General features: G+C 42.2%; 1 protein-coding gene across 11 annotated transcripts in view; it reads left to right on the forward strand.

Annotated features, from left to right (window-relative positions):
• The first annotated feature begins 5,629 nt into the window (after positions 1-5,629).
• Positions 5,630-15,562, forward strand: part of Abi1 (abl interactor 1) — an 82,808-nt gene continuing 72,875 nt past the window's right edge. For 8 of the 11 annotated variants that reach the window (XM_027405352.2, XM_027405349.2, XM_035442794.1 and 5 more), the window contains exon 1: positions 5,643-5,891. In XM_027405352.2, the coding sequence (XP_027261153.1) occupies positions 5,775-5,891 (117 nt within the window). In that variant the 5' untranslated portion in view covers positions 5,643-5,774. Of the gene's footprint in view, positions 5,892-15,562 lie in introns of all 11 variants that reach the window. The other 3 variants (XM_027405358.2, XM_027405359.2, XM_027405354.2) reach the window with 3 other exon arrangements.

Raw genomic sequence — 15,562 nt, forward strand, 5'->3', positions numbered from 1 at the left:
ATACCCACAAACACACATACACTCATGCACATAACGTTTTAAAAATTGAGGGGAATAAAAGGAAACAAAAGTAATAAAAACAAATCTCCATGAACACCTGTGAGGGGTCTGTATCTTGGCTATTGAGAATAGATCAGAAATAAACACAGATGTGCATGTATCTCTGTGGTATGCAAACATACAGTCCTTTGGGCATATACCAGGAAGTGATGTAACTGAATCATATGGTTGCTCTATTTTCAGTCTTTTGAGGAACTTTCATCATGACTGCACCAGTTTACATTTCTTGTACCGTGTACAAGGATTTTATCATTTCCCCATGTCTTTGCCGACATTTGTTGCCATTGTTTCTTCTCCTCCTCATCCTACTCTTCCTACTTGCTTTTTTTTTTTTTTTTTTTGAGACAGGGTTTCTCTTTGTGACAGCTGTGGCTATCCTGGAACTCTCTCTATAGAACTCACAGAGATCCACTTGCTTCTGCCTCCTGAGTGCTGGGATTAATGGTGTGACCCATCACATTTGGCTATTGTTTTCTTGATGCAGCCATTCTTACTGGGATGCGACAGAATCTCAGTGTAGTTTTAATTAATTTGAATTTCCCAGATTGCTAAAGTTGTTGGATTTTTTTTTTCAAATATTTACTAGCTAAATTGTGCTGCTTCCTTTCAGGATTGCCTATTTAAAATTTGTGTGTACATTTTTAAGTTGATGATTTAAATTTTTTTTTGCATTTCTTTGCGCATCCTAATCCCATGTTGGATAGGTAATTAGCAAAGATTTTGTCTTATTTAATAGGCTGACTCTTCTCAACAATAGGCTGATGGTTTCCTTTACCCTGGCAAATATTTTCATTTCATACAATCTTATTGGTTCTTGAGATTATTTCCTGTGCTAGTGGACTCTTTTTCTTGTCTAGTTCTATATGCTTAGTCATTTTCATGGGTCTGAGAGCGACCTCAAACTTGCTATGTAGCCAGAGATGGCCTCGGATTACTGATACTCCTGCCTGTCCTTTCCAAATGCTAGATTACAGGTGTGTGCTGCCTTGCCCAGTTTTATAGAGTGCTGGTTATCAAACCAGGGCTATAGACATGGTAGGCAAGCACTCTACCAACCCCAAGCTACATTTTCACCCCACTCCTAGACTATGAAGTGTTTTCGTCTAGCAGTTGCAAGGTTTCAGGTCTTACATTAAAGTCTTTGATCTACTTTGAATTTCTTCTGTGCAAGGTGAGAGAAATGGCCCTAATTTCATTCTAGTTTTGCATCCAGTTTTCTGAGCACCAGTTGTTGAAGAGTCTGACTTTCCCACAAGTGTTTTTTTTTTTTTTTTAATATTGGTGTCAAAAGTTTATGTAGCTGTGTGTGGCACTACCAGAACTGGCCTTGTCCGGGTAATTTTATCACGGTACTGAGAGAAGTAATTAAGGCAGTATTAGAATTCTGATGGGGATTTAATTAAATCTATAGATACAGTCCTTACTGTAATATATTCCTTTCATAAAATCAGAACTTTTGCAAACATTACTCATTTCTGTTATTTTAACATTTATTTGTTGTTTGGTGTGTGTGTGTGTGTGTATGTGTGTGTAGATCAGAAGATAAATTCCAGGTGTTTATCTTATTATGAAATTTGTGTTTTCTCATGTTCTTGTGACTCTTTCCACCTCCTCTGTATGTAGTTTTCCTTTAAGTGTCTACTATAGTGCTGGCTTGGTGAACATGAATTGCTTTTGTTTGAGCTTGTCCTGAAACGCCCTAATTTATCTATCAATTTTACAAGACAGCTTTGTTGGGTGTAGCAATCATGGTTAGGCAGCATTCACTTTCAGGGCTTGGAATACAACCTTTCATGCCTTTCTGTCTTTCAGGTTTGTTAATGAGAAATCTGCTGTTAGTCTGGTGTGCTCATCTTTGTAGGTGAGTAGATGTTTTTCTATTACAGCTTTTTGTGTAGTTTGCTTTGTATTTGTGACAGCTTGGTTATAATACATTGTGGAGAGGTTCTTTTTGTGTTTATATGTGTATTCCTTTCCCTAGATTTTGGGTATTTTCAACTAAAATTTCATTGAATCCATTCTCTATATCTTTAGCATGTATCTTGATACTTCCTTTCATCCTGTGAATTCTCTTGGTTGTATTCTAGAATTCTTGGATGTTGTGGTCATGCTCATTTTTATCCTTTTTGATATTTGCATGTGTTTAGTATTTTCTTGACCTTCTCTTCCATTTCTAATATCTGCCCCCCTCTGTAGCACATTGCACTTTTCATTTGTAAGATTTCCATTTTTCCCCCTTAAATCTCAATTTTCTTACTAACATTCAATTTTCATACTAACATTGTTGATATTCTCCTTCATTTTGAATGTTGCTGACTTTTGCCTCCAGGGGCTAGGTTGACGTTACCTGCTTGGTGTATAACTTTGAGGTCCTTGATCATTCCACTAATAAACTTTTGAAATTTTTAGCTAGTAATTTATCTATTTTAGTATTCAGTAGTTGAGGAGTTATTATCTTTTTGAAGAACCACACAATCTAGTCTTTTTTATGTTTCTTGTGTTTCTGTGTGGTAATTTGCTCATCTTGGTTTGGTATCTTTCTTTCTTTTCTTTTTTTTTCTGGTTTTTGAGACAGGGTGTCTGTGTGGCTTTGGAGGCTGTCCTGGAACTAGCTCTTAAAGACCAGGCTGGTCTCAAACTCACAGAGATCTGCCTTTCCATTTTTTCAAAATTATTTGTTCATTTAGAGTCTCACTAGGTTGCCTTGGCTGCCCTAAAGTTGTCTACGTAGATCAGACTGGCCATGAACTCTCAAAGATCTACTTCCTCTAACTCCTGGGTGCTGGGATTAAAAACATACACTGCCATGCCCTATCTAAGCTTCTAATTTTTTGTTTTTTGTTTTTTGAGACAGGGTTTCTTTTTGTTACAGTCTTAGCTGTCCTGGAACTCATTTTGTAGACCAGGCTTGCTTCTAATTTTGTAATGCTAAAAAAAAAAGGTTTATTTTATGTGTACAAGTGTTTGCCTTCGTGTATGTATATGTACTGCGGTGACTGAGGAGGCCAGAAGAGGATATTAGATGCCCTGAAGCTGTAGTTATAGATGGTTGTGAACCACCAAGTGTGTCTGGGAACAGAACTCAGGTTTCCTGCAGGTGCAGCTAGAGCTTTTAACTGATGAACCATTTCCTTAGCCTCCTAGCTTTTAATTTCTATAAACTGTGTTTGTGTGGTAGTGACTGTGTACAGAGGTCAGGAAACTGGAAACGACCCATGATAGAGGGAACAAAAGAGGCTGTAAGCATGAGGTGGGGGAGGTAGTAGAAGCATGGGGACTGGGTAGTAGAATCATTGGGGTAGGTGGTAGAATCATGGGGTAGGTAGTGGAAGCATGGGGTAGGTGGTGGAAGCATGGGGTAGGTGGTAGAAACATGGGGTAGGTGGTGGAAACATGGGGGTAGGAGGTGGAAACATGGGGGTAGGTGGTGGAATCATGGGGGTAGGTGGTAGAAACATGGGGGTAGGTGGTGGAAGCATGGGGTAGGTGGTGGAATCATGGGGGTAGGTGGTGGAATCATGGGGGTAGGTGGTAGAAACATGGGGGTAGGTGGTGGAAGCATGGGGTAGGTGGTGGAAACATGGGGTAGGTGGTGGAAGCATGGGGTAGGTGGTAGAAACATGGGGTAGGTGGTAGAAACATGGGGGTAGGTGGTAGAAACATGGGGGTAGGTGGTAGAACACATGTGGTATGAAACTGAAGCGAGCAACACAGGGCGGTGGCGGTGGGAAGGATTAAGCAAGGATGAAGGGTGAGGTCAGGAAGAAGGGGGTGTGGGGATGGAGAGTCAATCCAAACCAGGGCTACATGAAAAATCCATAAAGAAACTTGTTGCTTTGTAACGAATTAAAAAATAAAATTAGGTGTTGGGGAGATGGCTTAGTGGGTAAAGCATCTGCTGTATGAGCACGAGGACCCCAATTTGGATCCCCAGCACCCATGTAAAAGCCAGGGGTGGTGCATGCATCAATAATCCCAGCCACTGGCGTGTTTATGTGTGAGAATCACTGGAGATCACTGCCCGGACAGCCAGTAGGAGTGATAGGCTTCAGGTTCAGTGATCGACTCAGTCTCAGAAAATATGCTAGAGACTGACTCTGGAGCATACTGACTTTTTGGATTCCATACACACACATGTAAACGTGTAGGCTGTAGGCTTGTCTCACAGGTATGGCTCCTTGTCTTTTTTCACCAGACACCTGTTTTGCTTAGTGTGTTGATAGCAGTTTCTAAAATGTGGCTGAGTACTGTTGTTAACTCCTATGAATTGTGATCCTCATTGACTCCCGGAGAGGACTGAAAATATGCGTTTGTAAATAATCTTTAAGTTTGGGCAGCTCTTTGCATAGCCTATTATATCAAAATAATTTAGTAGTTCCCATGATATAGCAGCTTGAAATAAAAGGCCTTTTGACTCACTTGCAGAGCAAGTGATAAGAAATAAGGAAAGCAAAACAATTTTGCACAACTTAGAGGAAAATATTCATAATACTTAAAAAGTAGGAAGATATATATAAAGGAGAGTGAGAAAAGAAGTTAGAAAAGGAAAGTACTAACATTATTTGCTTATTTAAAATTTTACTTTATTTACAAATGTATGTATGTATGTATGTATGTATGTATGTATGTATGTATGCATGCGTGCATGATGTATGTGTATATGGCTGGGCTCATGCCATGGCGTAGTGTGGCAGTTAGGGGACAAGTCTCAGGAGTCTGTTCTGGCCTTCCGCCATTCTGGTTTTGGGGTTTGAACTGAGAAAACGCCTTTATCTGCCGAGTCATTTGACAGGCATAAAATTGTTTATTTTACATTTTGGCCCCCTTACATCCTTCTGTCCTGATTTCTGTCTTTTAGGCATGCAGCCAGTTTTCATATTTATTTATTTATTTTTTGTGACAGGGTTTCGAACTTGCTCTGTAGACCGGGGTGGCTTTGAACTCATAGAGATCTGCCTGCCTCTGCCTCCTAAGTGCTGGGATTAAAGGCATTCGCCACCATCACCTTGCTTCCTTTAAATTCGTAAGTCTACAAACTATCCTTGCTCTATTTGTTTCTGCAATATCAAGCACACTGCTTGATGCTTATCTGAGAATTGACATTGTTTCCTAAGTTTTAAATGAACTGGGGCATAAGTTAAGAAGGCAGAGTCTTAGTCATCTCTCTCACAACATTGAAGAAGTCAGGATTCAGAGTTCCGTTTTTAATCCTTTTCTGATTGAATGTCTTTGATATACTGACATTTTCTAATCAAGTTCTGCCAATTTTCCGTCTTCTCAGAGAAAAATTCCCGTTGCCTAGATCACCCTGGGGCGCCATCTTCCGGGGTCTAGAGCACACTCTAGATTTAAAACTGTATGGTCCGTTTTGGTTCTCGAAGTTCTTTCCAGAGTTTTGGGAGGCTCCTTGAACGCATGCGCAGCCTAGTTTAGGAGAAACTACAATTCCCAGAAAGCAATGCCACAGGAGGGGGGGGCGTCCCCTTGTCATAGGGGAAATGATTCTCGCGAGAAAGTGAGGCTCTGGCGGCTGTGCGTCTCGAGTGGAGGGGGGCGGGGAGAGTAAGGAGGAAGAGGAGGAGGTGCAGTCCCACAATACCCGGCGGAGGGCGGGTGGGTGGTTAGTGTCTGGGCTGTGCGGCGCTCCGGTCCCCGGCGGACCCAGCTGCCTCTGTTTCTTTAACGCGAGAGGAAGCGATGCGGAGGGGTGGAAAATGGCAGAGCTGCAGATGTTACTAGAGGAGGAGATCCCGTCTGGCAAGAGGGCGCTGATAGAGAGTTACCAGAACCTGACCCGGGTGGCGGACTACTGTGAAAACAACTACATACAGGTGAGGAGCGGGGGCGGCCGGGGCGGCGGGGCCGGCGGGGGCGGCCGGGGCGGCGCTGGGCGCGGTGGGAGCTGCCCCACTCCGCCGCCCTCCGCCCCGGCCCGAGCGGCCGCCGCGATACAGGAAGTGGCCGCCGCGAGAAAATGGGCGAGGAGCAGGGCCGCCGCGGGCGCCGCGGCCCGACGCCGCTCCCAGTGTGCCCGGCCGGCTGTGCTCCCGGCAGCCTGCCCGGCCGGCTGTGCTCCGGCAGCCTGCCCCGGCCCGGCTGTGCTCACCTCAGCCCGCCGAGACCGCCGGTCCCCAAAGCCTGCCCCGGTCGAGCTCTGCTTCCCGCAGTCTGCCTTGCCGGGCTGTGCTCCCCACCGCCTGCCCTGGCTGGGGTCTGCGCCTACACCCCGCAGCTTTCCCTGCCCGGGCTCTGCTCCCGGCAGTTTCCCCCGCCCGGGCTCTTTTCTGCAGCCTCCCCTGGCCGGGTCGTGCTCCCCGCAATCTTCTCCTAGCCGATTCGTGCGCCCCGCGGCCTCTCCTCCTGCCCGGGTTGTGCTCCCGGTAGCCTCTCCTGTCTGGGTCGTGCTCCCTGTAATCTCCCCTGCCCGGGTTCTGCTCTCCGCAGTCTCCTCTTGGCCGGTCTCTACTCCGCGCTGCTGCTTTTGGTCAAGGTTCGCCCCTAGACACCTCAGTCTTCCCTGGCCGGGGTCGGTCCTGACACCCACTCTTTCCCTGTCCGAGGTCCTCCTAGAGATCCCGCATTCTCCCTTGGTCGCCTTGGTCCCCCACCCCTAGCTGTCGCCCCTCTGCGGAATATGAGTCTAGTACTTAGCTGCGAGAGGAATGGGCAGGGAAGAGGCGCTGGGAAAGGAAAAGCGGGATGTGTGTCGTTGGAGGGTGGGGTGGGGGTGAGGTGATTATGTCAGTTCATCCTACAGGGTGTGCCTTTTATTTATTTAAAAGAAATATCACGAGTCACATTTATACAGACCTCCCAATCAGGTGCAGGGAGTGAGAACTGAGGGTTTGATAGAATTCATCTTAAAAATCTTTTAATTGAAGGTTTGGAAATCCGCGTGCTTGGCAGTTTTCAAGTCGTTTTTTTCCTCCTCATCATATTTACTTCCGCTTTAGGATAATGTATACTCGGTATTATAGATCACGAATGATTCATAGGGGAATTCATTGGGAAAATGTCTTAAATACTTATCTTCCTCTAAATGTTCATGGATTTTTGGATTGACAGTGGTGTGTCGTAGTGGTTGCTTATTTTCTGAGCTTTCTTTCTAACCCAAGTTAATGTATAGAGGAATATGAATAAAGTAGATTAGCAAACCTTATTTAGTCTTTAAATCACAATGTAGAATTACTAATTTATCAGGAAGTTCTTGGCATTTTGACTATTACAGATGCTTGCTTGAATTTATTGGTGATTGTTAGTGAATTGTATGCAGTAGTTTGGCTTGTAGTCTCATGGTTGTGTAAAAACTAGTAGTTTGCACTAGATGCAAATAAAGTAGTAGAATTCTTTGTATCAGATAAGGAGACTAGAAAATAACTTCTGGTTGATAAGGCAAGACCTGAGCAGTCTTTGAGAAGTTATGGTTAGGGTTCTTCAGACCTGCAGTATGTAAATGAGCTTTCCAGGTGATTATCATTTTCAAGAGCCAGTAGTTTCTGTGTTAGCAGATACTTTAGGCTTTATTTCCAGAGGGAGATATTGTTTTGAGACTTGTTTGAATATTTGTCAGTTTCCATATTAGTAATACTCAATCTGGAGTGGTACTCCAAGGAATTTGTCTTCATACTGGCTTTTCCAACCTCTGGCTTTGGTAATCTGCCGATAAACTTGTTGAATGCCTGCTATGCCTACTATATTACTTGTTTTGAAAACTATATATAGCTGATTAAAAACACATTTTAAGGGGCTGAAGGAATGGCTCAGTGGTTAAGAGCAGCTGTTGCTTTTGCAGAGGACCTGGGTTCAATTCCCAGCACCCTCATGGTAGTTTACAACCATCCTTAACTCCAGTTCCAGGAGATCCATGCCCTCTTCTGATCTCTGGGGACACCAGACACATACCTTGTATACATATATACATACATGTAGGCAAAATTCTCGAAAATAAAATGAGTAAGCCGAATAAATACATTAAACATGTTTTAAAATCTTTTTTTCCCCTCCGAGACAGGATTTTCCTGTGTAACAGCTCTGACTGTCCTGGAACTCACTCTGTAGACCAGGCTGGTATCGAACTCACAAGAGATCCGCCTACCTCTGCCTCCCGAATGCTGGGATTAAAGGTACCACCACAGCCTGGCTCTTAAAAATCTTACAGAAATGTGGATATAAAGTAAAAATAGAAAAGTGATCTTGTATTTTATAGATACTAAAAAATGTACAACTTTTACTTATTTTAGCATGGGTACCCAGCACCCTCTTCTGGACTACATGGGGACCTGCACTCATAAGTGTATAGACACACCCACAATTAAAACACAGTTAAGCACACCCACTTTAATTGCTAATAGCCCTGATTATATTAAGTAGTTGTGTTACTTCTTTTTCTTTGCTTTGTGCGTGTTTGTTCTCAGACACAACCTATTCTAGCTCATGCTGGTGGAACTCTTGGTTCTCCTGTTTAGCCTCCAGGTGCTATGACTAGAAGTATAGCTACCATGGCTTACCCAGCTGTGAAAAACAAAAACAATGTTTTTTTTTGAAGGGACAGGGTCTCATTATGCAGGCATGAAGCTTGTGATGTAGACGATGCTGGACAACAGAGATCCCCCTCCTCTGTCTCATCTCCTAGGATTAAACATGTACCACCACACATGGTGAGGAGAATTATCATACCTACTGTGAGACATTAATTGCTGTGTGTTTTATCATGATAATTATTTTGCTATTTTTTTACATCTTGAGAACTCAGGCCTGTTCTGCTGCGTTGTTTGGGCGAGTCCTTGGAGTGCTTTGTGCCCTGCTGAGTTTAGTTCTTAATTGAGTCATTAAAAGCCAAATTTATTAAAAGATTTCTTAAGCTGTCTTAAAAAGGATGAAATTCAAAAGTTATGGGGGTCGGGGACTGGAGAAATGGCTCAGCAGTCAAGAGTACATACTGCTTTAACAGGATCAGACCAGAGTTCACATCTCAGCACCCACATTCAAGGAATCTCATGCCCCCTTCTGGATGTGTGGGCACATGCTTACATACATATGCACACACAGATCTTTTTCAAAATGTTATAGGGAGGCTGGGTGTGGTGGTGCACACCTTTAGTCCCAGCACTTGGGAGGCAGGGACTGGTGGATCTCTGAGCTTGAGGCTGGCCTGGTCTTCAGAACGAGTTCCAGGACAGCCAGGACTGTTTGTTACACAGAGAAACCCTGTTTGGAAAAACCAAAACCATCCAACGGGACAGAATATTAAAATTTTTTTATTTTTATTTATTTATTTTTATTTTTATTTTTTAATTTTGAGACAGTATTTCTCTGTATTGCTTTGGAGCCAGTTCTGGAATGTGCTTTGTAGACCAGGCTGGCCTCTACTTCACAGAGATCCGCCTGCCTCTGCCTCCTGAGTGCTGGGATTAAAGGCATGCGCTACCACTTCCCGGCTAAGATATTTTTATATTGGTATTTAGAAAAGCCTTTGCTGTTTCTGTTTGATGTAAGATTGCTTTTTTTTTTTTTTTTCTTTTTTTTTTCTGATTGACTCTAGGACCATTGATCCTTGAGCACAGCCAGTTACTAGCTAAGTGAACAGTAGAAAGTAAAGAAAAAGAAAAGTTACTTGGGATGAAGATTGTACTGGTTCAGATAAGGATAGAAATGTCTTTGAGAAGTTAGGGTTATGGTACTTCAGACCTCCAGTAAATGTGCTGTCCACGTGATTGTTTTCAGGAGCCAATGGTTTCTGTGCTAGTACTCCAAGAAATCTGTTTTCATATTTTCTTTTCCATCCTTTGCCTTTGGTGATCCTAGTTTTTCTGGCTGAAATTCATTTGGATTGGCAAATACTTTTTAAAAGTATGTTTATTATTTTAAATTATGAGTGTGTCTCTTGTTCTGTGTTTGCATGTGTCACCAGAAGCTCCTGTGATTATATTTTAATTCTTAGTTCTTACATACTAATGTGAAATAGCTTAACTTCAGCTCCCATAACATTTGCTTCCTTATTGAATCTTGGAAAGGAGGTAACTTTTGACACAGAAACAATTTGAGGTTGGTAGAGCTTGGCTGTTTTGGTATTGTACAGTTTATGTTTGTTTATAAGAGGGGCCAATTGTTAAAAGTGCTACTCCTGCATTTAAAACTTTTTATTTGAAATGTAGAAGTTGGTAAATATCTGTAACCCAACACTCAGGAGGCTGTGGCAGGAGGACCATAATTTTCATATGAGAAGCTGAGACTAACCTACCTAGCCTTCATAGCAGGACTTCATTTAAAAAAAAAAAAAAAAAACCCAAAGAAACTTAAAAAAAAAAAATAGTAGTGTTTTGAAAAACAGTTTCATTATCTTAACAAAGGAGACTGGCCTCAAATTTCTGGGCCCAAGCAAACCTCCTATAGCCATAGCACAAGCCTGCCTGCATGGGTGCCTCTCTAGCCACCGCCCCTTCCATTCTTTTCCCCTCTGCCTCCTCTTTGTTGTATTCGTTTACCTTCTTACTCTTGCTCTTCTCTTCTTTTGCTCTTCCTCCTTTTCCTGGGCCACAGACAAACCATCTAGGTTCAGAGACATTAAATATCTAATGTAAATAAAGTTCAATAGCTAGTAATAATTCCTGGAATAAACACTAAATCTTTAGATTCCAATACTAAATTCCTTTAAAACCTAAATTGGTTACGTTCTGCAAAAAGTTGCTTTAAAAAGAATGTGTGTGCTAGGTGGTGGTAGCTCACGCCTTTTTGATCCCAGTACTTAGGAGGAGGCAGAAGCCTGTGGATCTCTGTGAGTTTGAGGCCAACCTGGTTTACAAATTGAATTTTGGAAAGGTAGGATTGTTACACAGAGAAACCGTGTTTTGAAAAACAACAACAACCACCCCCCCCAAATGTGTGAGGAAAATAATTAGAGATAGTAAAGGGTAATATTTGTGTCCTTCATTGAATTTGGATGCTCAACTCTCTTAACCTAGTTTGGCATAGAATTTGCATGAAACCTACATATATATTCTTGTATGTTTTAAGTCCTGTCATCTCTAGTAGATCACTTACAAACTGAATACAGTTTAAGTCCTATGAAAATATTTTTAAAACACTACATTTATTGTGTGTGTATACATATTTGCCACTGTGTGTAGATAAGAGGACACTTTGTAGGGGTTGATTCTCTTTCTACCTTATGGATCTTGGGGATTGACCTAAGTTATCAGGCACTTTTACCTGCTTAGGGATCATACTGACACTAAATTCTTAGCATTTTCCTACACAACAGTTTTTAGGAATAGGGACAAGAAAGTCTGTGAAGCAATGGAGGGAGATTCCTTTACAAAATAGTTTGGCTCAGCAGTAGGTTTAATACATGATTGCTGAACCCACACAGATAAGGAGAATCAATTGATCTTGTTTATTGAGTGCCTACTCTGTTACAATCTTTTTTGTATTTTCCTTATAACCTGTCTATCATAGGGAGTGCCCTTGTACAGATGAGGATTTTTTTGTTTTTGTTTTTGTTTTTCCAGACAGGGTTTCTCTGTGTAGTTTTGGAGCCTATCCTGGCACTTGCTCTGGAGACCAGGCTGCTCATAGAGATCCGCCTGCCTCTGCCTTCTGAGTGCTGGGATTAAAGGCACCAATGCCCAGCTTATAGATGAGGAATTTAAGACTCAGAAAAGGGTAATAAATTTTGTTTGGTTGTACAGTTAATGACTCGAAGATTTCTCTGCTGTGACAGATGACATGGGTGGAGTAGTTTGCATATCACAGTTTTTATAAGAATCTAGACCTCAGAGTAAGTGGACCTGTTGGACAGGTATGTGAGCCTCACAACTCCAGCACCATTCTTTGAAAATACATTCTAAGTTCTAAGCTGCAAACAGAAGAGCAGGGAGTTTTGTGCTTTGGAGATTTGTCAGTAAGTGTCAGGCTAGCTTTTCCTTGAGCTCAGTGTTTCTGAGTGCAGACTGCTCTTCCAGAGGACCCAAGTTGATCCCAGCACCCGTTCTGGAGGTTCACAATCACCTGTAACTGCAGCCCCAGGAAGATCTAATGCCTCTGGCTTGTGTGGGCACCTTCACTTATGTGCATATGCTCAACACATGGGCACACATGTATATACATGTTTTAAAACAAATCTTAGCTGGGTATGATGGTGTACACTTTTAATCCCAGCACTAGGGAGGCAGAGGGAGGCAAATCTCCATGAGTTTGAAGCCAGTTGGTCAATTTAGCAAGTTACAGGGCAGCCTTGAGATCCTTTCTCAATATATATGTGTGTGTGTTAACTCCAATCATGACTCCTTAGATATTCTCAATTTACATTGAACTGAAATTTTTACCTTTTTCTGCAGACCAGGCTGGCCTTGAATTCACAGAGATCTGCCTGCCTCTGAATCCCAAGTGCTGGGATTAAAGGCGTTTGCCACCACTGCCCAGCTAATTTTTACCTTTTTCATATGAACATTGTTCTTATTGAATTTATAGAATATTTGCATAATCTAATATTAGATTCAAACTCTTATCCCAATTCCTTTTTTATATGCTTTTGTTGACTCACAGGTCTTCACATTTAACTTCACTAAGAATAAATACATACTGTAAACAGCTGTACCCGTGGGGAGCTAAACATCTCTTTTAGAACAAAAAGATACTTTTTCATCTGTCAGAATAAACCAGACAAAGCAAAGTGTAAAAGAGGAATTAAGAGCCTGGAATCCAGTTGCAGAGAGGGAGAAGTGATGAGTGAGCAGAGGGGTTAGAACGAGACTGGAGAAACCCACAAAGACAGCTGACCCAAACAAGGGGTTGTTAATGGACCCCAGACTGATTGCTGGGAAACCAGCATAGGACTGTTTCAAAGCCCCTGAATGAGGATGTTAGTTTGGAGGTCTGGGAAATATATGGGGCCTCTGGTAGTGGATCAGTATTTATCCCTAGTATAGGAAAAGACTTTGGGAGCCCTCTCCACATGGAGGGAGGCTCTCTCAGCCTAAACACACGGGGAGGGTCTAGGCCCTGCTCCAAATGATATGTCAGACTTTGAAGATCCCTCACAGAAGGCTGCACCCTCCTTGGGGTGCAGAAAGGGGTTGTATTGGGGGTGGGGGGGCAGGGGATGAGGGGAGGGAGAAGGAACTGGGATTGACATGTAAAAGAAGCTTGTTTCTTAAAAAAAAAAAAAAAAAAGCCTGCCTGGTAGTACTTTGTCTTTAATCCCAGCATGGAGGCAGAGGCAGGCACATAGATTTCCTGTGAGTTTGATGCTAGCTAGATCTACATAGAGAGTTTTTGTATAGGTTCTGTCTCAAAAAAGAAACAAAGAAAGCCAGACCATGACTAATCAAAAGTCACATTACCCCCCCCCCCAAGTCTCTCAGCATTAAAATTACAAACAGAAAAAGAGAGATACATTAGTTTTAACGCAAGCTTCCAAATGATATGTAGACCCAAAATATACTCAGTAGTTTTCTTTGGGGCTATTTATTACTGGTGAGAATTGATGGGACTTTTATTTATTTATTTATTTGTTTATTTGTTTATTTATTTATTTATTTATTTATTTGGTTTTTCAGGACAGGGTTTCTCTGTAGGTTTTGGAGACTGTCCTGGACCTCTCTCTGAAGACCAGGCTGGCCTCGAACTCACAGAGATCAGCCTGCCTCGGCCTCTGCCTCCTGAGTGTGGGATTAAAGGTGTGCACCACCACCTCCTGGCTGATGGGACTTTTTTTTATTAATTTTTAAAAAGTACTTATTTTTTGAGGAAACATTTTGCTCTAGGTTTTGCTCTATAGTTGCTTGGCACTATTGCTTTTGTGTCTGTGATGAGGAAGCATATTTCAGTGGAGAGTATTAGAAGATGACCCTCAACGTGATAGCTGGGTATGTCAGTCAGGGTTCTCTAGAGAAAGAACCAATCGCATGAATATGAAAAACAAAGCAAATTCATTAGATGGCATGCCCAGTACAGGCTGGACCGTTCAGTAACGACTGTCTACTTTGGAGAGGCTTCACACTTAGTAGCTGCTCTGTCCACAGGGCTGGCTGCCTCAACAGTCTCAGTGTTGGCAGCCTGGAAGATGGATTCCTCAAGAGTAGTGGTTTTCAGTTTGTCCTGGAAGGCTGAAGAGGCTGTGGTGTCTTGCTAGCACAGGGTGCAGCAGCAGTGAGCAGTAATAGCGGGGTAGATGGATGCATTCAGTATTAAGGAAGGAGCTCTTCTCTCAGACTTCTTTCTGTGTATCTGGGTCACTGCTGGGAGGTGTTGTCAGAGTTCATCATTGAATGAATAATAGGAAAAATAACAATGAATGAATTTTGGTATAAAAAGAAATAGCCAACTTGATGATTTTAACAGTATATACATATCTTTAGAAAGCAGAGTTTGAGATTGTTTTTCAGTGGTATCCTTCTGTTGACTCAAATACATGTTCTCTTGGCTCTACTAATTTTCTCCACTTAGAAAAATTTCAGAATTAATTGGTAGTGTATTAGTGTTTGAAAGAGAATCTGAGAACAAATAGAGTGTCTAAGAAGGGTAATGTGTTTTTGCTGCTAAATGTAGCCTGATGTGATGGCTATTGCCTATAATCCTGTCACTTAGGTTGTGGTAGGAGGATCACCAGGAGTTCATGGCAGCCTGTGTTAACAGAGTGAGTTCCAGGGCAACCTAGACTAGACTAGAATGAGACCCAGACTCAAACAAATTTCTGAATAAACAAACAGACAAATAATAAAATACTGCAAAACAGCTGCCTCTCTTCATCTTTTCCTTCCTCCCTTCTATCCCTCCCTTTCTTCCCTCTTTTGTAGCCCAGGCTAGCCTCTAATTTGTTATTAGCTGAGGATGCCCTTGAACTCCTGTTTTCCTGCCTCTACTATGCTCTGGAATCAAGAACCACCGTGGCACACAGCTAGGTGCATGGTTCTTTACAACTGTGTTATCCTTCGACTTGTTCCTGCACTTCTGCCCCAAACTACCACTAGTTCATCTGACAGGTTCTATTGTTGTTATTGTTATTATTATTATTATTATCTTTACATTAGGCGTGCGTGCGTGCGTGTGTGGAGAGGAAGATGGAAGGAAGGAGGGAGGGAAAGAGAGAGTTGTGCACCTGTTACAGTTCCCATCTCAAGAGTTGATCTGTTCCTTTCACTATGGGTTCTAATGGTTAACCTCGATTTTTAGATTGTTAGGTTTTCACTGGCCAGCACTTTCCCCTGCTGAACCATATTTCGGTCCCCCACTGAGTCTTTTTAAATGACTTAAAATAATTCTTTTTTTTTTTTTTGTTTGCTTGTTTGTTTTTTGAGATAGACTCATCATGTACCCGAAACTCATGGCAACCTCCACCCTTTCTTTATCTTTGAGTGCTGGGACTGAGGTGTGAACCACCACACCTGTATTTTTTTTTTTTTTTTCTTAAGTGCAATAAAATGCTCCAATATGAGAGGCGGCACTGGAGAATGTCTCCCAGCTGACTCACTAAGTGAGTCACATTAAAAAAAAAAAAAAAAAT

The sequence above is a fragment of the Cricetulus griseus genome, chromosome 3, assembly GCF_003668045.3.
Source record: "Cricetulus griseus strain 17A/GY chromosome 3, alternate assembly CriGri-PICRH-1.0, whole genome shotgun sequence".
In the NCBI taxonomy this organism is placed as follows: Eukaryota; Metazoa; Chordata; class Mammalia; order Rodentia; family Cricetidae; genus Cricetulus; species Cricetulus griseus.